This window comes from Zonotrichia albicollis, chromosome 4 (genome assembly GCF_047830755.1).
Source record: "Zonotrichia albicollis isolate bZonAlb1 chromosome 4, bZonAlb1.hap1, whole genome shotgun sequence".
In the NCBI taxonomy this organism is placed as follows: domain Eukaryota; kingdom Metazoa; phylum Chordata; class Aves; order Passeriformes; family Passerellidae; genus Zonotrichia; species Zonotrichia albicollis.
The window spans coordinates 21,645,647-21,667,151 of NC_133822.1; the positions used below are offsets into that span (position 1 = coordinate 21,645,647).

The following is a 21,505-nucleotide window of genomic DNA, read 5'->3' on the forward strand; positions in this document are numbered from 1 at the left end:
CACTCTCAGCTCTGGGGCAGACCTAAATCTGTGCCTTTTCTCCCTGGTTCCTGGACAAATGGCTCTGCCAGCACTAGCACGGAACTGAAGGGAGGAGCATGAATACATCCAGGCCCCCAGACAAATGTTTTGTCATTCTTATTCCCACTGAAAGCACAAGAGCTGAACTAATCGGGGCCCCGAGCTCCTGGGTCACAGTCAGGGCACCCACGCCAGGGACCTCGGCCCTTTCTCACCTGCTGACAGGGACAAAGCAGGGCTGAGGGGCCTGAGCTCATTAAGGCACAGCTTTCATGGGAAGTTCAGCCCACATGAGGCTGAAGGGATTTTTTTTGTTGTTGTTTTGATGGTTGTTTTTTTCTTAGCAGTATGTTACACTGGGCAAATTTCAACAGGGTTCTTTCTTTCCCCACTCAACTCACCACCCTGTGGGCAGCTCCAAGTAGAGAGAAACAAAGACATGGGCATGGAAATGACAGTAAGTTATTATCCAGAACTGCTGTAGTGAAAGTTAACATCTCCCACCACCATTCCCCTTTGGCTGAGTGCAATAGCAGACCATGGTTACAGCTGCCTCACCCCATGCAGATGTTCATATTTATACAGGAAAAAAATGATTACTTAATAGCATTCCCTACACCAGGATTCTGTAATTCTTAGTCATTCCCAAATTTCAGACACAAACACTAGACAACACATCCCTGCTTGAATTAAGAGAGTCAAACAACATCTGCTGTCATACTCACTAAAGCCAGAAAGAGTCAATATATTTGCAAATATTTCGTAAGAAAAACCCATCTTGAACAGCATCATCTTGGGAAAAGGCTAAACACCCAATCCATCCATGCTGAATAGCTGCTATCCTGATTTCCAGAGAAAAATCTTCTCCCTTAATAGATTCATAGCAATAGTAGTTACAGACAAAGGCTGACAACCCCAGAAGGGGTGCATTAAAGACACTGTAATATCATTCTTCCTGGCTTTGATATTTCTGCAGTGCTTACAAGGCATCACTACAGCAAAATATACCCTTTACACACAGCTTTACACACATCTACCATCAGTCATTTTTATAAAGCACCTGGCAGTTTTCAAGCAATGTGAGTCATGACCAACATTTAATCTTCAAATCCTCACAAAATTTTAGGAGGGTTGGGTGTTTTTAGTGTTTCTGTTAGGTTTGTTTGGATTTCTTGGTTTTGGGATTTTTTTTTTTAACCAAAAAGTGGGAATTCTTCCTCAAATACTTGGTGCTGTGTATTTTCATACACCATACTGGAAGAATAAAAGTGAGAAAGGACAAAATCTACATGACAAAAAAGTCCCATTCTAGAAACAGTGCAGCAGCCCTTTATCTCTTCCACACCAGCCAGCATCACAGCTTAGACAAAGTCTGTGTTAACAGAACTGGTGTTTTGTTTTTAAGCATAAAATTGTTCTTCATTTTAAATTCATGTCAGAGTATTGCACAGCATAAAACAAACAAGAATACCAAGTGGGAATGCTGATAGAAAAATAGTATTGTCTGAATAACTAACTCATCAGCAAATCCTCCCCTCCCTCAACAATGAAAAGCCAAATATTTATTCAATTGCATATTGCATTCTTTGCTCAAATACTTCATAATTTGAATTTAAAACAACAAATCTCAATTTTCTTCTCTGGGCATCTCAGGGGAGACCAGAGGGCTCAGCAGAAGGTATTTACACCATCTGACTGGATTAATCTCAGCAGCAATCTGGAGAAAAAGCAGGAGAGGGGGGCTCTTAGATGATTTAGACCCTCCAGGCAGAACCTGTCATACACCTGAAGTCAGGGTAAGCAATACCTATTTGGACCATGACAGCAGCATCCTCTTCCAGAAGGCTCCAGCTGATTCCAGATGCTGGTCAGTCCAAAACAGGCTGCTTGGCCCATCTAATCAATATTTCATTCAGGAATTACCAGATAAGTGAGTTCTGGGTTTCATCATTTCATTACTTAGAGTTCAGCCCTCTTGTGTTTCAGTCACGAGGGACTCAAAGCACCTCTGACACCTGGGCAGCCTCGTGTAAGGAGCAAACATGTAAGGAACAAAAAAAAAAAGGTGATATTTGATTTTCCCTTGTAAGTGCAGCTCCTGCTCCCACAGGTGACATGGCATCACGTGCCACCGCATCCAACCCGCTTGTACGTGCCAACAGCTCTGCATGGGAATGAGCAGGGCTTTATAGAGATGCTGAGGAGAAAATGCAAATTTACACAAATAATTGCAGTCATCCATGAAAAGCAGCAGCCACTACACACCCATGGCGGTTGAGCTTGGCTCTTTTTTTTTTTTTTGTTTAATCCTGTCATTGTTTACACAGAATGGCGTTTCAGATTAAGCCCCCTTACCCTTCCACATGTTAGTCTTTAACGTGATAAGAGAATACCGAGAAGGGGGTGGACAGAGGATACTTCTGGCTTTCATGCTGTGCAACTTACCACTCACACAGCTTCAAAGCATGATTTGACTCCATATCAAGCTTGATATAAAGCTTACTGGGTTTTCTTTTAAATGCTACTAGCTCCCACAATTATTATTGCAATTTGATGGTTAAAATGACTGCAAAGCAAACTCAAATTCATGCTCCAGGGTGAGGGGGATGCTTACTCTACAAGACTGACATACTTAAACATTGCCTCTGAACACAAACCAAGAACAGCTGACGTGTTTGTAAGAAATTGTGAAGAGAAAAAGATTTCTTTACAGATCCACCAAAACCAGATCCTTCTGTCCAATATTATATTCTAGTAAGAGTTAATTTTTGTACTATCACTTGAGGCAGGTCACTGAGATCTGGCAAAGCACTTCAAACCACAGAAGGACTCTTCCTATTCCTCTTTCCCATGGAATATTCTTCACATTTCACTGTTCAAGCATCTGCTTGGTTGTTTTGATGTTATTTTTCATGGCTTGGGTAAGCATGGAGGTAGAAGCAAGATCTCAGACCTCAAAGGAGAATGGCTTCATGCTTTCAGCCAGGCACCTCCACCAAGCCTAGGACACCCTAATGAGAGAATCTTCAGCTGATCAGGGAGATGATTAAAAATGATCTTCGACTCCAAGCAGCAAGCACAAATGGAGTTGTTTATATTTTCATACTGGTAATCTAACAGAAATTTCTTCCAGCCATGCCTATATCTGACACCTCAGCAGTCTATCACACATTAGTCATTCTCCCAGAATGTTTCTTTTACTATGATGACCCATCCCCATTTCTTCACTAATTACTTTTGGGATTATCTATGTGGCTAATATGATCAAAAAACCACAGTTGAAAGCTTACTGCTTCCTGACCAAATTTGGTTTTCCTCAATGCAATTTTTCCTACTGTATATATTTTTTTCTATTTGCTGGTTAAGAGGTAGATAATGAAAATAAAACAAGAGAAGAACAAAAATTGTAGGCTATTTACAGTCATGAGCTATACAGAGATTCACATATTCCACACAGTTCCTCTCCATGCACTCCAGGGGCAGCTCAAGAAGAAACTCTTTCCACAGAGGTAAGTGGTCCTACATGATCTCAAACAGCACCAGCCAAAGATCACAGCTTTAACTGCATCGAAGTGCACGCACTGTTTGTTTTTTCCCCCTTCATTCACATTTCTCCTTGACTCCAGCCCTCATTGCAACAGACCAGAACTGCAGCAGGAGCAGTGTGCCAGCCACACACCCAGCACCAGCCCACGCAGAGCCTTTGTGGGCTGTACACTTGCCAGCATGTTTTAGGGACAAGCTGGCATTAAGGACAACTTGATTAGCCCATGACAAGCAGGTGAAAGAAGGCAGGCAAGAGAGCCCTGACACCCCTGCCCTGCTGGCTTACATGCAGCTTTCCTGAAGCAGCTGATTTTGGAGTTATTCCTGCATGGAGCTCTGCATTGGCACAGGCGAGCTGTGGGAAGGGTGTCAGGGCACTGGCACAGCTCCTGCAGCACTGGGAAAAGGCTCTGGCGAGGACACGGGAAAACAGCTGAGCAGAGAAATCAATATTACAGTCACGCACCGCCCTGAGCAATTCTGACATACTTATGGTTACTGCTATTCCGTTTGCAGGGCGGTGGGTATCACCTTACCCCTGATGCCACCATCCTCCAGCACCCTGAGGACAGGACAGAGGTGGACACCAACACAGGAGCCTGTCCCCTGGCAGCAGGACCTTGATCTCAGGCTCACACCACCACCACATCCATACCCTCCACACTGACACACAACCCTGCCGAGCCCGATCCGGTGCTGCTGCCACACTCCCTGGGACGTGCCACGTTTGTGCCACGTTTGTATCCCAGGGCTCTGTGCCCCAGGCACAGGCTGTGTGCCACCTTTGTCTGCCAGGGCTCTGTGGCACAGGCTGTGGGCCTGGGACCCCGTCTCTCCACAGCCACCGCAGCACTAAGCCGCCAGGATGGGGCCAGCAGTGACTTCAGGCTGCTGCGCAGGAACAAGATTAGTGCTGGATTTAGGTCGTTCTTCTAAAGGACAGCAGCTCAGCCATTCTGCCTGGCACTGCTGTGATCACTGCTGCAATTACAGCGTGTGAAGGAAAAGGGCTGCCTCCTGCAATACCAACGGGGCAGTTCTGGGATCCTCTCTGAAAAAGCCCCCTCACGTACACTCTCACACCTTCTGCTTCTCTGCCGCTGCAGCAGCCACTGGCAGCCAAGCAGCCTCCAAGCGTGCAAGAGGCTTTAGTCTGTCTAAGTGGAAATCAAAACAGCAGCTTATCTGGCAAGCAAAGTACAAGAAATTCTCTTTGGTTTAGCATTAGTGAGTCAGTGCTATTGATAGGAATAATGATGTTTTTCCAACGCCATCAGTACCTTATTTTCAAAGGAATACAATAGAAAAAACTTAGATGAAGGCAAATGTGTAACAGAATAATCACATCAGGGCTGGGTGAGCATTTAAATCCTGAATTTCTCTGGCATATATGTAGATAGAGAATGGAAGTGCTATTGCTGAAACACAGCAATACATCACAGCCATCAGCAATTCCACAAACTGGTGTGTTATCCAAGCCAGCATGAGAGAGTTACTCCTTATTAAATGGAGATCATACTTATCAATAATATTGACAGTTCTTTATAAAAAGCACTGACTCCTTTGGCTGCAGAAATCCTCCTACAGGAACTAAGTCTTTAATGCATAATTCAGATATTTTTTTTTAAATAAAATTAAAACCTTTGTGGTATTACAGTGGAATTCTGGTTTCCTCCAATAGCAAAAAAAGAAGAATGAACCATTACAGCAATTATCCATGTCGCCACCTTTGAAGATGTAGAAGAGAGCAGAAACATTATTTCTGTTTCAGCGTCCAATTTTGGTTTTCCAAAAGCAGGGATTATCTCCATGCTCCTTTAACTAGAAAAGCAACACTTTATATATGCAGAATAAGATTTGGTTTCACATGAACAAAATATTAACCCAGCTTAGATTTTTCTCAAACAGCTTTCCTAAATGAATGCCCAGTATTTCCCTATTATTAAGACAGTTCACAAAAAAATGACAGTTACTTCAATAAGCTGGCTAGTCCATCCAATCCCTAATCCATGAGACTTGGTTTTTTCCAGCTATAATGTCAGAAGATTTAGTGCTGCATTTGAGCATCACTTCTTAAGGGGGGCTGGAGAAACTCTTGAATTCCATTCCTCCCACAAGCCCTGCAAAGATGAGAAATCCTAAGCAATCGACCTCAACTGCTTCTGAGGAGCAAGTTAAGCTTTGTTAACTTGAACAGCATAAACCATCTCTGCCTCTACTTGCACCATTCTCATCCACATCCAGGTTACTTCATCTGGACAATCCCTCCAAAAATTTTGCTTTCAGCAAATCTGGACTGCACTTAAAAGTGAAAAGCAGAACTTCTTTGGCCTGCTTTCCATTTGCGTCAGTTGCGTAAGTCACGAAGAGGAATCGCAACTGATCAGATATTCCTCGGCAGAGGGAAACTTCATCTATTTCCAGCAAACTAGGAAAAAATCCAACTGCCTATTTTCAGAAAAGCCATGCACATGAGAAGTTGTATGCCTGTAGTAATGCCACCAAGTTTTCTGGCAGCGCACAGCCCTGGCACGGAGGAAGCGCGAAGGAGAACGGCGCAGGCAGCGGGGAGGCTCCGCGGGGCGTCAGCACGCAGGTGCCAAGCACACACAAGGACAGAAAAGTCTTTTAGCTTTCTAAAATTAAGAGCCTACTAGATAAGAAGCTCAGTTAGCCAGACTGCAGCATGCCCTGTTTGGATTTTACCATTTCATTGAAGGGAAATTAATTACCAATATGTGGATATTTTGTAGGGAAACAGCATAAGGTAGAAGAAATGTGCATTTTCCCCAAGACATTCAGCATTTTCAGTCAGCATGACCAGTATCCATTCTCTGCTTTGCTGGCTATTAAAATAAAGAATTTGATCTTAACAGTAGGGTAATGAAGCTCCCTAGAGTTTTCAAGCATACACCGAATAGGACAGTAAGACATTGAATCTTTACACAATGGCCACAACTAGACAGTGTAATGTAACATTTACAGCTCATATGTGGAGAAAAACCCTATAAAAATCTATAAGCAGCAGACAGGCAGCCATAACTCCACCAATATTCCCATTCTAAGACAGAGAAGGCGCCATCCAACATGGTCCTCCAAATCCCAGTTTCCAAGCTGGCTTACTGCACCTTCTCTTCCTCCGAACTGCACGCTCAATGGAGTCCTTCCACTTCAGAACAAAACACCCATCCCTAATTCTCTCCCTACTTTCCTTCAGAGCATTAAATTACTTCCCCAATTAAGTATATTTCATGTTCTTTTAAATTGAATCATGTGTACTCTGGATTTTTCTAAATTGTGGTTTGTGACACTCAAACAAGATACTACAAAATTTAACATGTTCCCCAAGCAAATGGTAAAAGCTGCTACAGCCAGAAAACCTTGTGCCCTGCACATATAGCTCACTATATATGAACATGAAATTCACATAGTATGAAAAAACATATGACAGAAACAATTTAATGAACAATTAGGTCTTTTTGTTAAATGCAATGTTAAATATTTACTATAACAAATTCATTTGAGCACATGCAATTCCAAGGCTGATCGTCTCAAAATGGCTTTACCTGAAAGAAGCAGGCATGAAGAGGAAAGGGAACTGAAATTTATTTTCCATCAGCCCTACACATGACAGAAAAGCTCCTTTTACCCTATTTTAGGGGAGTTCAACAGGGCACTGAAAGCAATACTGAAATTTTCATGCTTTTCAAGATATTTAATATCAAATATCCTGCTTTTCTTTTATGACCCCTCCAACTATTAAATACCAAGAAATCCTTAGAGAGTTTCCTTTTCTCCTTTAGTCCCTGGAAAGAGCCTGGAAAAGAGTCCCTGGGGAAAAAAAAAGGGTGGGTTTTTTTTCCCCTCCATCCTTGAGTGAGAGCTTTGTGATAAGGGCCACAAGTGTTTTGACAACATCATAATCTACACACAATTTTGTTGTGTGCCTGGATACACTACCAAGTTGAGTAATAGGTAAACAGCTTTTAGCTGTTCAAAATTAGTTCACTTAAAAACCCCAAATCAGCCATCTGAAGAGCCAGCTGTGGAGCAACTCACAAAAAAAAAAAACCACCATCATGCATGCAAAAGACAAAAAATAATCTAAGCAAAATGAACTGTTTGCTTGGTGGAAAATTCTCATCTACCAAGCTTATTTCAAGCATGAGCATCCATTCAGTGGAACAAGAACTATAAACCACAATATTCTCCCCTAAAAGCACGTCAAAATGCTATACAACCACAAATGTTGATTTTATTTCATTTTCTGAACAAACCTATCAACACTACAATAATCAGAAAAGCAGTGTTTTCACAAGTAACACTGAAACATTTCACTTCCTGCCTGATGCAGCAGATGATGATTTTTTGGTGCTTTTTGCTGTTTTTAATGGAAGAGATGTTGGGCTTCAGGCAAGGAAAGCCTCCTCACAGGGGAGAGTCCCAGGCTGTCCCCAGGCAAGGCAGGGCACGGGTCAGGGAGCTCCAGGTGACGCCAGAGCTGACTCACAGGCAGCCCCTCAGCACACCACGTACCACGGAGAGCTGCCCGAACATCACCACAGGGTTCACCTCAAATCCTCTGAGATTCTCTAACTTCTGCTTCTCTCTTCACAGGAGAGGCCCTGGGGCCTCCAAGGCAGCAGCAGAGCTCCTCTTGTCCCTTCTCTCAAGGCAGCTCCGTCAGTCAGAGCTGGGGTGAGCAGGGTCCTTGTGAGCACTGGCTGCCAAGGGATTCACGGGTTTGGGGATAAGCAGGTTCTTGATTACTTTTTTTTTTTTTTTTTGCTGAACTGGGGATGATCTGTGCAGCAGCTTAAGTCACAGCAACTTTTCATTGATGCCTTGTGACTTACCTCAACAAGCTCTTTAAGCACAAGGACAGCAAGATGTAGCAACCACAGCTACATAACACTGAATGAACAGGGTCATTCATGTCCACAAAGAATTTTAAGAACGTTTTTAGAAAGAATAGCCATTTGTGGGTTTCTTGTGATAGAAAAGACTTTCTGCTCCCTCTAGCATCTTTCTCCCCACCCATTACAGCAGAGAATTCCATTTTAGTACCTTGGTTTTTGAAACCTGTAGCACAGATTTCTAGATGGGCTCTCACTACCACCTGCCTACAGCAGCATCAGTACTCCCCAGGCTTTAACAGAAATGTTTTCTCACCTACATCTCCAACCAGAGTTAATTTTTCCACGGCTGTATTGTATTTGTGGCTCACAGCACTCCCTGTTCCTCCCCAGCATTTCCCACTGCTGAGCTCCCAGCTGATAGCAGAAAGCTCGTGTCACGAGTCCCTAAAAATATAACATTGCTCAGTGGCAATGTTAAGTCCCATCATATTTCTGTTACTCCACTTCTTCCTCTATCACATCTCAACCCTCCTAAGGTATTAAGAATGCCTCCAGAACTGGCATTACCAAAAGTGTTTGTATGTCCAAAGCATATTGCGGGATCTTGCCTAGTTGAAACCAGTTACAAAGACATTGCTTCAAAAATTACTACTTTTGTTAATTTCTCTTTGAAATTATTCACAGCTGCACTGTATTTTGTAAATGGGCATATCCTGTATGTGTCAAAATTACTTTCTTTCACTGAAAAATGAAGAGGGGGATTATTTTAGCTTTGAAATCTGCTTAATGTTGCTGGAGCAGTCCATCCAAACCTACTGAATGACCACAGAAGAGCCCTGTAGTCGAGGCACTACATTTGCACAAACCCACCACACTCAGGCTGTCCTTGAGCAGTGCTCCCCAAGAACACAGCTGGGCACCTCCCTGGAAAATGGTGCAAAAATCAGCAAAGGACAACTTGGAAAGTTTGAGTACATCAGGGAAACACAGCCTACCAGCCAACACAGCATTAAAAATAGTTTCTTTTCAGATAGATGACTCCAAGTTTAGGTAGCTGAAACCCCAATAGGTCACACCATGCAAATCAAACCCTGCACACCATCAGCTGGGAGGAGGCTCCTGGGAGTCAGGAGTTTTCTACTAAAAGCAGCAAAACTGAAAACACACAGCTGTGGTCACAAGTACATGCGAAAAAACAAAGATGAAAGTACATTTAGCTAATGCTTCAACTTGGAGACCCCAGGGCTACCTCCATACATCAGTGTGTGCTCCCTGCCAAGGGTAGAGACTTCGTTACCCTGCCTTAAGGTAAAGTTCCCTGGAAAGTTGTTCCTTGGAAGCATACGTGCATCCACCCCTTTCACTGGTGAAAAAAACATGAACTTCAACCAGTGTGTGTACATTGACCAGTGATACAGATCATCGTGTCTTTCTCTTACACAACTAGAAGGCAAGGTACTTCCTGATGCAATAGCTGCAGAGACCTCATTAGGATGCCATCCCCAGGATCCCACTGCCAGGCAGAGGGGCTCACAGCTGCCTTAAACTCCAGCCACACACAGCTCCTTTGCCTGCAGTGAGAACGCACGGGAATGGGCAAACATTGGCACTTAAACACTTCCAAACTCGGAACTCCATGAGGAAACGCTTAGCTTCCATGCAATTAAGCCCTGTTATTAAGCCTGAAGTTGATCAAATTTTATATGTAAAAACCTGACTTAGTTTCTCTTGCATAAACAAAAGTGACATTGAGGAAGAACTGCTGCCTTATGCCAACATAATCAGCTCATATCCAGTCATGAATCCACCAAAAATAAATATTTTAGAAAATGTATTTGAGCCTACAGCAATAGTTGTGTTCCTTTTTTCTGTAACATTTTTGGGGTAGAGAGGGAAAGAAGAATGCGGGAAGACTATTTCTGAATAGACATAAGGTGCGAATAAACATAAGAAAGATGTGATTCCATTAATATATTCAGTTCTCCCCAGATCCCTCCCCCTCCTTTCCAGCGCAGAGACTGAAGAAAACCCATCTGCCCCGGTAGAAAGCTCGGTCGTTCGGCTCCCTCCAATTCCGTAGCCCTGGGTTCCCTTCTGTGCCGGCGGCACCCGCCGGGGGCTGCCTGTCCCCGCCACCGTCGGGGACCGGGGCCAGCGGGGTCAGCGCAGCCCGGCCTGCGGGGATCGGCGCATCCCGCGGCCAAACGCTCCCCACCACCCTCGGGGGATGCTCCACCAGCCCCTCCGGAGGAGGATGCTTTATCCTCCAGAGTCGCTTCCTCCCAGCGGCTCCCACCGGCGCGGCGACCCCTCCTCCTCCTGCCCTCCTCGGGGGGAGCAGACATTTTGAGGCAGCGCATCCCGCACGCCCGCCGAGAGCCGCAGCGGCGCGGGCGAGGCCTCCAGGCTCACCTGCCAGCTCGTCGGGCTCCAGCCCGCTCTCCGCGTCGATGCCGCACAGCACGAAGTAGTGGGCGAAGCGGCAGGGCGCCGCGCCGGGCGCGGGGTTGCCGCTCCCGCTCATCCCGCCGGCGGCGGCTCCGTGAGGCGGCGGCAGCAGCGCGGCTCGGGCCGATCACGGCGCGCCGCCCCCCATCCCCGGCGGGGCCGCGCAGGCGAGCACCGGGCGGCGGCACCGAGCACAGACCGGGCGGGCGGCCCCGCTGCTGTCAGCTGAGCGGGGCGGGGACGGGCGAGACACACCGCGCCGCCGGACCGCCCCCGCGGGGCATTTAAACCCTGCGCGGCCGCCCCCGCCCCGCGCCGCGGGCCCGCGTTTCCGGCGTGTGGGGAGAACCGCGGGCGCCTTTGTCACCCGCTGTATCCGCGATGGAAGCCTAAAGCTCCCCCGCGTGTGAGCCGCAGAGGTTGGCTTTATTTAAATAAAGCAGGAGACGGTGCCGCTTCCTATCGGGAATGCCTCTTCCCCCCGCCCCAGGACGGAGCTCCGCAGCCCCGCTGCCGGAACGCGCCGAGCCCCGCCCGGCGCTGAGCGCTTCCTGCGGGAATCCTGCCGGGGGAAGCGGCTGCTTCTCCTCCCCAGCCCAATGTGCAAGCAGCAGCTGCCACCCGCGGCGGATGGCTTTTGTGCGCTCTCCATCCCCGCGCCGTGATGGATGGCACCCGTGCCACCTTACGGGAGAGCTATTCCTTGGCTACCCGCACTTCGTTTCAAAGCAAAAATCTAAAATGTTGCTTCGTTCCTAGTTTATTTAAGATTTACTAGCCATTGTGCCGCGTCCAGAAATAAAACAGCATTATTTTACCCCCGCTGCTTGAATTCTCCTCGTTAGGATCACCCGATGCCAAAATAGTGGCAGCTCTGTCCGCGAGCGGCACCTACTTCTAAAGTGGTAGAGATGATTCTTTTGAAGTTGTGACTTTTTCTTCTCCAAAGTGATAAGATCCCCCCCCCAATATGTCCATAATTCTGACATCTGTATATCATAAGGATATCATATCACTCAGTATTTTCACTTTTATCCTTTTGTGTTTCATCTGTTTGTTAGTCTTGGTCCATGCCACCTGTAATAATTACAGTCTTGTCATTTTCTTACTGTGGTCTCCTATGACCCCTTTATTTTTCCTCTTAGCAGTGTGAATCACGTATTTTCTTTTTATGGTTTACATTTGTCATTGTTTAACAAGTGCCTTTGATAAGAAAATGTCTACAAGGAAACTGATAATTCATCCACCTTGTGTCATTTTATGAAGGTACATGGAGTAACTGTCTGACCTGGAAGCCACCTAGGTCAGCATCTCTCTCTCTCTCTTTATCTCATCAAATTAACAAATTTCATGCTCTTTTATTTCTTAGCTTCCTCTAGTGTTCTAGTGAAAGCAGACAGGAGCTAAACTCATTTTTTCCCTTCCCAATAACTCCAATCTCCAATAAAAAAAAATTTTAAAAATTAAAAAGAAGACAAATCCTCTTTCACAATCCCCAATTCTTCTTGTTTTAGCACTCAGTAGCAACCCGAATCTTTCTGGAGCTGCAGAGAAATTTTCTGTGAGACTGGTAAATTTCTCGATTTTGCACCACAGCTAGGTCCTTTTATTTAGTTTGGTTTGTTTATTAACTTGTATTTGCTTATTCAGCTTTGGGTCAGATGGTAAGAGCTTGACAAGTCAGTCTCTGACTCTCATGCAAAACCAAGTGCTTATATTGTAGGTATGTTTGTTTTTTGAGGCCAAATGGCATGGATGTCTCCAGGAAGTCCAAGACAGAGGCTTCATCAGCCCCTCTAAAGGATGCTTCTAAAAATAACCCAAAAATTAACACAATAGTTCTGACCTTTTTACCTTAAGTAAAAACCAGCTGCTAGCTGGTTCTAAATTGTTTTGCTTTAGCTGTCTTCTGTACAGGGCATTTTTTTCTTTAATAAAGTTCAGTTCACAGACACCTCAATATCAATAAAATCAGTAGTGCATATAGCATTATCAAGAGGAAAAAGCACAACACATGGGATTGGAGGTGTAAAATTAATAAACTCATTTTTCCTGGGCTAGCTGTGAGGTTGAGCTCCCACTTCTATACATCTAGCTGCCACAGAACTTTTTTGTGGGGGCATTGATTTGTTCTCCTAAGACAACTGATCTTCTGGGCACAAAAGTCATCCTAATGAGGCCACTCAGATCTTTTGCCAAGCAGTGCCAGCAGACCCAGCTTGCCTGGGCTCTGGTAAGCCATGTTATGTCCTCAGGATTTTCTCACCTAAACCCCTCCCATCTAAGTTGTTCTAATATTTCCCTCCAAGCTGATCTAGCTTAGATACTGCATGTTGCCTTTGGGTATCTCTTTTCACTCTCACGGGTTTTTCTCCACTTCCATCCTGGCTCTCGACACAAAGAATCTGTAACTTTTATTACATTTTAGCAGAACCTAGGCATTTTGGTTGTCCTTTCACCATCCAAACCCACCCGGTGCTGATCACCAGTGCCTCCTTAAAAAGGCTGCCCTGCTTTCAATACTTCTGCTCTACTTGCAACACCGAGTGCTTAAATTTTACAGAAGTCACAGCAGGTCCACCAAGGTGCTGTGGAGCTTCTTGCCAGAGTGAGAAAAAAACAGAGATGAGGATTAAAAGCATCACAAAGTACTGCACATACTAACTAAACAGGCAAATGCCATGAGAAAACATTTGTACAGCCTGGGAGGCAGCAGTGCCTGATAGGATTGTGCCATGAGACACATCTAGGATGATCAGAGATAACTGCCTGGGATTATGAGTATTTTTTTTCTTTTCACCAACAAAAAGTGTTAAAGTTCCACAAGGGCTTTGAATAGGATGGGTGTCCTCTATTCAGATCACATTAACAATAACCCCGGGGAGATGAGGTTTGTCCCTGGCACAGCAGAGCGCAAAGCATTGTCAGAACTTCTTATGAGTTGCTCCAAGGAACAGGGATAAGGTAGGACTGAGGATTTCAGACTAGGACAGGCACAAAAAACTTCCTGGCATAGACCAGATCTGCCTGTGACCTTTCACTTTGGTCTGTTCTCCCATGGCAGCAGCTTTGTTCCTTCACCAGCTGGATTGCCACTGGTACAACAAAGCAAGGGAAGGTTTTTGGCTTGGCAGATTTGTTCTTCCTTAGGTACTTGTATCTCTAGCTGCCATGAATATTTCTCTCAATGTCAATTTGGTTCAGGTTTCCCTCTCAGTAATCTCTCAGTGATTCTTTGTTCCTCAGAACCCGTTAGTTTAAACTGGGTAAAATGCTAACAAGCATGTCAGCTCCCCCTGCCCCTAGGATCTGCCATAAAAGATCAGACCATCAAGATCTTTGTCCTACTTCTGCAAGAAGCCAATGCCCAATGCTTCACAGAGGTGGAAAAACCTGCAATTTAAAGGTTACGTCCCTTCCCCTTGCTGTGACACTCTTGCTTCACTTTCTATTTTCTTCATAGTTCTTCCATGAATTGGAAATCATGCTGCTGTGATGGATTGCTCACTCCTCCACACAGCTCCACAGTTCTCTCTCTAAGATCTTTCACAAGCTGCCAAGCCACACTGATTTTCCATTGAAAGCCTCTCCTGTTTTGCTCTAGTATCTATTGGGTCACAAGATCCTGTAGGATGGAAGGAAGGAAAACCACTAAGACGCAACATGAACGTTGGTAATGCTCAGAACATTGCAACCCTTGGCTGACTTTCAGTGGAGCAGTGTTGTCAACTCCTTCATGAGGATCTGGATGTGAATAGTCGTGGGATAAGGATGGGTTAAGGATGGACTGTAAGACTGAAATCCAAGTCATTCTGGCACAAAGTGCAGAAGAGTCTATAGCAGAAGTTGGAAAAAAAACAACAGCAGAAGATTTTATAAAGAGGTTCATAAAGAATGCAATTTTCATTCTCTGAGCTTATGCAAGAAGACTGTTTAGAGCATGGGAGAAGTGTTGGCTGCCTTAGGGTCCAAACCCAAATAAACCATAAGGCATAAAGCAAAGAACACTTCCTCCAGCCCAATCCATCGTTGCTTAGAAAGCAGATACTGCAGGGGCATATTCTAATATCTTATCAAATTATAATACCATTAAAGCAAGCAGCTCACCTTCTATAACTGCCTCATATCTATGAAGATTAAGTTTAAATAAAAGCACATGGTTTTCGTCTGCCACATTGTGTAATTATTATTCATCCAGCAGACTTACAGATAAAGTAAAACATGATTACTTTCCAGAATCTCTGCCACAGGACCTCTGAAGCTCCAGTGATTTAAAATTGAAGGTTTTAAATCTCTAATTCCCTATTGTAGCCCATTGCATTTTATTAATTTTATGTACATTCGTCACACACATGGCCTTGCATTCCAAACACATACAGATGCATTCCACTGTTATCTGCTTTCTGAGAGGATCCTTGAGGGAGAGGTTTCATGAGGCAACTGAAATTATGCAATAGTTTATTGCACCTTCTTCCCCTCTCCTTCCTGGGACTGGCTCTGTGCTCCCACTGCTTCCTTCACAAACAAATCTGCAGCCTTGTCTGCCTCTCCTGAGTACATCCAGCTCACCATCGGCAAAGAGATCCCAAAACACAGGCGGGGATGGAACTGTGTTGTCTGGTTTCATTCACATCATCATCCTGCTGCAAGCCAGGCTTCTCAGCATGCAGCTCACCCTTCTGCTGAGTGGGCAGCTCTGCTTCAGGGATGGTCTCTCTGGCCTTTCAAAACTCCCCACATCCTGAATCAGCCTCCTCAAGGGTTTAGTCTTGGAGGGGGGAAGTGACAGCAGCCCCTCAGGCAGATAGGGCACACAGAGGTCAGACTTCACACAGAAGCCACTCCTAGGTAAGTCCTGGGATTTGCCAGGCCTGGTTTCTGGAGGTTTTGGAGCTCTTTCCCCATGTTCAGTGGCACAGTATGGCAACAATCTGTGGTGATTCCTGCCATTTTCTTCCACTTCTGCCTGTAATTCTACACTGAGCTTGTGAGATGCACCTTCTCCTGCCAAGCAGGTGAGGGCTTGCTCCAGTCCCTCCTCACTCCATGAAGCCAGGAGAAAGATCATGTGTAACCATTACCTTTTGTATGGTTCACTGCCAAGATCCTTGGGTCAAAGACCTTATTTTGCTCTGAGTAAGGTACACTTCCTGCTCTTTGGGTGTACAAGACACAGACTGTTCCCACTGCTACTGAGATAAAACCTACTGAGCAAAGTACTGCTTGGATAAATCACTAGCATGTCATGCAGTGACGGAGGTGTTGTGCTGGGACCATCAAGCTAAAGCAGGAACACAGAGATTTCCATCTATCTCTGACAGCATCCCTCACTCGCTGCATGACCTTGGCCAAATTGCTTGTAACCTGACTTGCAGAAGCCCTTGTGCAAATCAGGTCACTGTGTTTCAACTGCCCTCAGGAAAAGAAAGCAAACACTGCCTGAACATCTGCCAGGCACAAAGCTCCATTGTTCCCCAGGCTGGCCCGATGGCGATGGCGTTGCACCAGGAGGCAGATGCACCTCTGCAGGGCAGCAGCCCCAAATCCCTCCAGCCACGCTTCCCAACACCATCATCTGCTGGCAGATGCCTTTCACACCAGGCCTGGGAGGAGGCAGGTATTCAGTGAGGACAGCAAACCTCTGTTCTGCATTTCAAACTAATTTCTGCTCTCTGCTGACGGTGTTTGTTTCCCTGCCTCTAAACTCCAATTCCTCTGTTTTCAGTTCTCCAGGACCCAAACTGTCTGTTGAAAGACCTGAGAAGGTGGAAGAGTCTTGCAACACAATACAGCTACCCACATAAAGTATGAGGAAAAGGCTGTGTGCTTCTTTCTAAAGCACTAGAGCTTCAAAGGCACATATTGTGGCAAGGAGAAAGGCATGAGGGGATCCTGGCAAGCAGCTTGGACCACATGCCCACAGCAATATTGTCTGCAGTGGCAGGGGTTCAGGCACAGCTGTGTCAGTGGTCTGTGCTCCCAGTTAGATCATCTCTGGCACTGGGAAATCTTCCAGAGAAGATACATCCAGGCTGTCCCATCTACCTGAGTAACACCGTTGTGTTCAAAGCCTAGTCACAAATATTGCCTGCCTTTATCTCAGCTACCAAAAATCAGATAATCCCATGTCTGCCAATACCAGTGGAAGCGTGAACCAACCCCACGGTTTCAAGTGCTCTGGACAAAATCTGTCCATGAACAGCAGGTAATCCCTTTGTCAAAATGCCTTTGGCATTATTACAAATGTAATTAGAGTCTGATTCAAACTTCCCTTTGAAGCCTCATTCAGTAAGAAGTGCCAGACACCCTGCATCTACATTACAATGCATCCTAGCACACTCGAAAGCCCAAGGGCGTGCTAAAGAAATCCAAAGCCATCGAATCCACAGCCAATATACAACATGCAATCAAGGACGGATGAAAAGTATTTCCTGCAATGAATATGCATTGTGAATTGTTATGTCATTTAGCAAGGACTGCCTTTCCTCTGTCCTCTGTGTTCACATCACTGCAGTGCTGTTGTTCTGAATGTAGAAGCAGTTCATACTCATCAAGGGTCTGTTTCAATTCCCCTACTAGTGCTTTTAGCAAAAATCTAAACATTTACAACCACAGGTCCAGCCATATCTCTCTGCCACCAGCACATGTCCTTGCAGTATTTGCTGCTCAGGAGAGTTACTACTGAGAGCAGCCACACTGCAGCTTTTCTGTGCTGGCTGTGCTCGTGTTTTACTGGAAATCAGCTCTGAGCCTACACAGAGGAGCTCAACCAGAAGGACAGAGATCAAAGCAGTTTGCTTCTCCTTGAAGATCATATTTCTTAGTGACTTCCTTGCAAAGCAATAGTCACAACTTCTTTAAGCCCAGATCCATGCTGAGCAATTCCAGCAGTTCCCATCAAGCACATCCTTTGGGGGTGGGAGCATTTGACGCTGCCTAATGTGGCAATGAGGTAGTTCAGTACCTCCCTCCAGACTAAAATACAGCTGTTACTGGGAAAACTCAGGAAAAAGTATTTTCCTAGCTAAATCAGAGCCATTGGCTTCCTGGTGCTCAACACTACCTGGCAGGGATGAAGGCAAGAGATGATCATTGGTGCCAGGCACTGTCAGAGTGTCTGGCAGCTCCAACTCTGATGTCAGCCCATGGGTGACATTGAAGGGACCCAGACTGGAAACACAACCTTGGGATGGCTTCCTGGGGATCCATGAATGGACTGGGCAGGACTGTGGGGAGCTAGAGACCAGCCCTACAGTGACATTGCTTGGGCAAGGACTGACAGCCCCAGAGGTGCTGAAATAGAGTTCTGGGCTGTGGGTAAGGGGTGGGGGAGAGCCAGGGCCAGTAAGACCCATTAGTGCCTTCAAGGCCCTGACACTCAGCACACACAGCTGAGATGTGCTGATTTCAGTGGTAGGAGTGCTTATCTTCTTCTCTGGAAGATAACAGAGCCTGTATGCTTCATTATTCCTGGGCCATTTATTCATATTGAGTATTAGTTCACCTTCAGGTGCTCCTGACCTGGCTCCCCCAGCACCAGTTCATGGTGCCACAGCTGAAGAGAGTCACAGTGATACTGCTGTCACAGTGACAGAGCTTTTGGGTCATGGTGACACTGCTGCTTCCACTCGATGCAGCTGCTTGCATTGGAGATTGCATAGCAGAAGGTTGGGGGCTCTCAGGTTCCCTTGCTGTTCAGAGCCCTGGGAGCTGTGACAAGGAAGTGCCCAAGCAGCTCCCCTGCAACCTGCCCAGCCTTGCAGGAAACAGGTCCAGCTGGAACAAAGCTGCTCCCAACAAGCCATTTGGGTTTTGGGTGTCACTGCACCGTGTCCTCTGCTGCAGGGAATGAAATTGCAGTGAACTGCCAACACACTGAACTTGCAGAAGCTTGAGTTAGACAAAGACATTATATGTGGGCTAATGTCAGTTTGATTTGTTTTGCAAACCCAGCCCATAGAATCGTTTAGGTTGGAAAAGACCTTTGAAATCCTTGAGCCCAACTACTTGTCTATTCACAAATGTGTTTGAAATCTATTGACACAGAAGTGACAGAGTTGCCTGTATCCTAAAGCAGAGGTATGGCAAACACCCCATTTTAGAGGATATGCTGCATAAATATTGGTGAGAATGCCAGTGGAGCTAATGCTTTGTAGATTATCAATGAAACTGAGAGGAGTTTCAAAGACTAAGGTTTTCAGCTCCTTAAGACCTTTCCATGCCTCCATGTGCATAAACAGCAGCTATTCTGTCCTTGGTCACATCCAACTTCAGTTTCACCCTGTTTATCACGTGAGGGAGCTGGCTGGTGTTGTGGGGGAGTTTTGTGTCCATTCCTTTCCTTGCAGTGGTATCACTTGATTTCCATGTCCTCTGGATATTAATGCAAAATAATGAATAGCACAGGCCCTGACATGGCATGACCCTGACTCACAACTACAGCTCTTGAGGACCCTGACACCCTCCTAAGGCATAACAGCAAACATCAGCCAAAAGAGGAAGCATTTGTGTCAGGTCCTTGGCAAAGAGCCTCCTCTAGATGCTCTAGAGAGTAAGCACCACCTGTCTGCCTTGTCTGTCTCAGATCTCCACTGTTTCCTCTGTCCCTGGGTCCAAATTTCTGGCAGACCAACATGTGGAAGATGAAAGGAAAAGTTCTGCTGCTGCCAGGATCTGAACACCAGTGGAAAACTAGAAAAGTTGAATTGTGAAAGCAAACCAGTTGCTGTGAACTGATGCAGCTCCTTAAAAATTTGATTTGCTTACCTTGCCCCTTGGCACCAACTGCTTGATCCTTAAAATCAGATGACCAAAGGTACCGTGTTTTCAGGATTTGTTTCTGGAGCAAGATGGAGCAATTACTCTGCCTGGAGAAAAGAGAAGAAATTAGTCAGAAGAAGAATTTGTCAAAGACCAGTTAGAGGTTTAAACACAGTAGTGAATCCAACCTGCCTGACAACACAGAGAGCCAAGACTGGGAAGCATCACTTGCATTAGGGCCCCAGCTGGTGGTCATGATCTCATGCTCCAGACTAAGTGTTGGCTCAGCTCTGGCCTTTGATGCTTTTTTTGCCTGTCTGGGAAAAGCTAAGGACTAATATATACCCAGAAATAATGAGATTTGCATATCACCCTTGATATATCACACATGGAGTGAATGTGGGACAAAGCCACAGGGAAGACAGATGGGATGGGTTTTACTGTCCCAGGAAGTCAGGAGGGATGAGGTCATGAAAAATGATTTTGTATCATTCAGGAAAACTTAGCTACTTGTTGTCTGGAGACCGGACAGAGACACTCCAAGGTGCTTAAGCAGCCTTTTTCCCTGGCTGCCCATATTCACTCAGCTTCCATCATCTTTCAGGGCTTTGCAGGAGCCACACACACAAAAAAATGCCTAAAACAATTACATAACCCCCAAACAAAGGCTCTGATGCCAGGCACAACCATTACTCAGCTGATTATCACAAAATATTGCTATGACCTGAAACTCAGGAGCCCAAGGGTCATTACTGCATGAGATATGTGAGAACAAAAGTCCCTCTAGCTCAAGGACAATTCAAAAAACAGGGCTAGAAAATATGAAGTTTAAGAGAAAAACAAGTATCTAAAAATGGACCAAAGAGAAGCGCAAGCCACCTGACTCTTTGCATCTCTCAGATCTTCATTCATGCTAAAAATGTACTCTCATGTCTGACTGCACACAAATAAATCCAGCCAGCAAAGGCCAAGAATACTTCAACCACAGACATGAACAAAAGACAAAATCAAGAATGAGCTCAGAGATAGTAGTTTTCAATTTCTCACTCTCAGCAATAAGGCTCTCACAGAGGAGAGATTTTCTGTGCCAGAAAACCTGAATTTACAGCAGCACAAGGGTCAGATAATACAGTTTCTCCTCACTTCATCCCACCTCCACTCTGAAAAATAGCTGCACCTTACAAATTCCCCTTCTTGCCTCCACTGTTAGAAGGCACTTGATGGCTTCATCTCTGCTAGCTGCTGCTCCTTCCTGCTCCTAACCTGGCAAGGCAGTGGAGAAAGGTAATCCTGTGAAAAGCACATGTAGTGCTTTCATCACAGGTAATATGTGATTGCTGTTATGTTAAGATGACTATTCTTCAACTGCAAAAGATGTACTGCTATTCTAAAATTGGATTGTAGCTGAAAGCATGACAGAATAAGTGAATTGCCTCTCCCTTACCTAGCTAGAGCTCTCAGCTTCAATTTTACCTTAGCTACTTGCACCAGCTACATTCTGATAATGACTTGCTTCCACAGCCTCTGGGCAACCACAAATTGAGCCTGATGTGCAAATCCTGACTGTTCATATTGAGTTGCTGGAATGCTTTTTACAAATCAACAGCGTCCTGAATCCATCCATCTTCCCCCTGGTGAATTTCCACTGAGGCCTTTTTGCCCTAGCAAACTGGAGCAGCTGGCCCTGTCACCTGTACCAGCTGGAAGAGTGACCTGGGGAGGTCACCTGGCTGCTGAACCACTGGCCAGCCTTCCTTTGAGTTTAACTTTTGTATCTGTGAAAGCTCATGAGTTGAGGGCTTGCTGATGTGAAGGTAGCCCCTCTGTGCCTTGCCTTCCTCTCTGTCCTTGGGCAGCTCCATTTCTTTGTT

At 45.4% G+C, this 21,505-nt stretch overlaps 1 protein-coding gene across 6 annotated transcripts in view; it reads right to left on the reverse strand.

Moving 5' to 3' along the window:
* DENND5B (DENN domain containing 5B) overlaps positions 1–11,321 on the reverse strand; it is a 109,402-nt gene extending 98,081 nt beyond the window's left edge. The window contains exon 1 of one of the 6 annotated variants that reach the window (XM_074539068.1): positions 10,839–11,321. In XM_074539068.1, the coding sequence (XP_074395169.1) occupies positions 10,839–10,950 (112 nt within the window). In that variant the 5' untranslated portion in view covers positions 10,951–11,321. The remainder of the gene's footprint in view (positions 1–10,838) is intronic. The other 5 variants (XM_074539069.1, XM_074539071.1, XM_074539070.1 and 2 more) reach the window with 5 other exon arrangements.
* Positions 11,322–21,505: the final 10,184 nt, after the last annotated feature.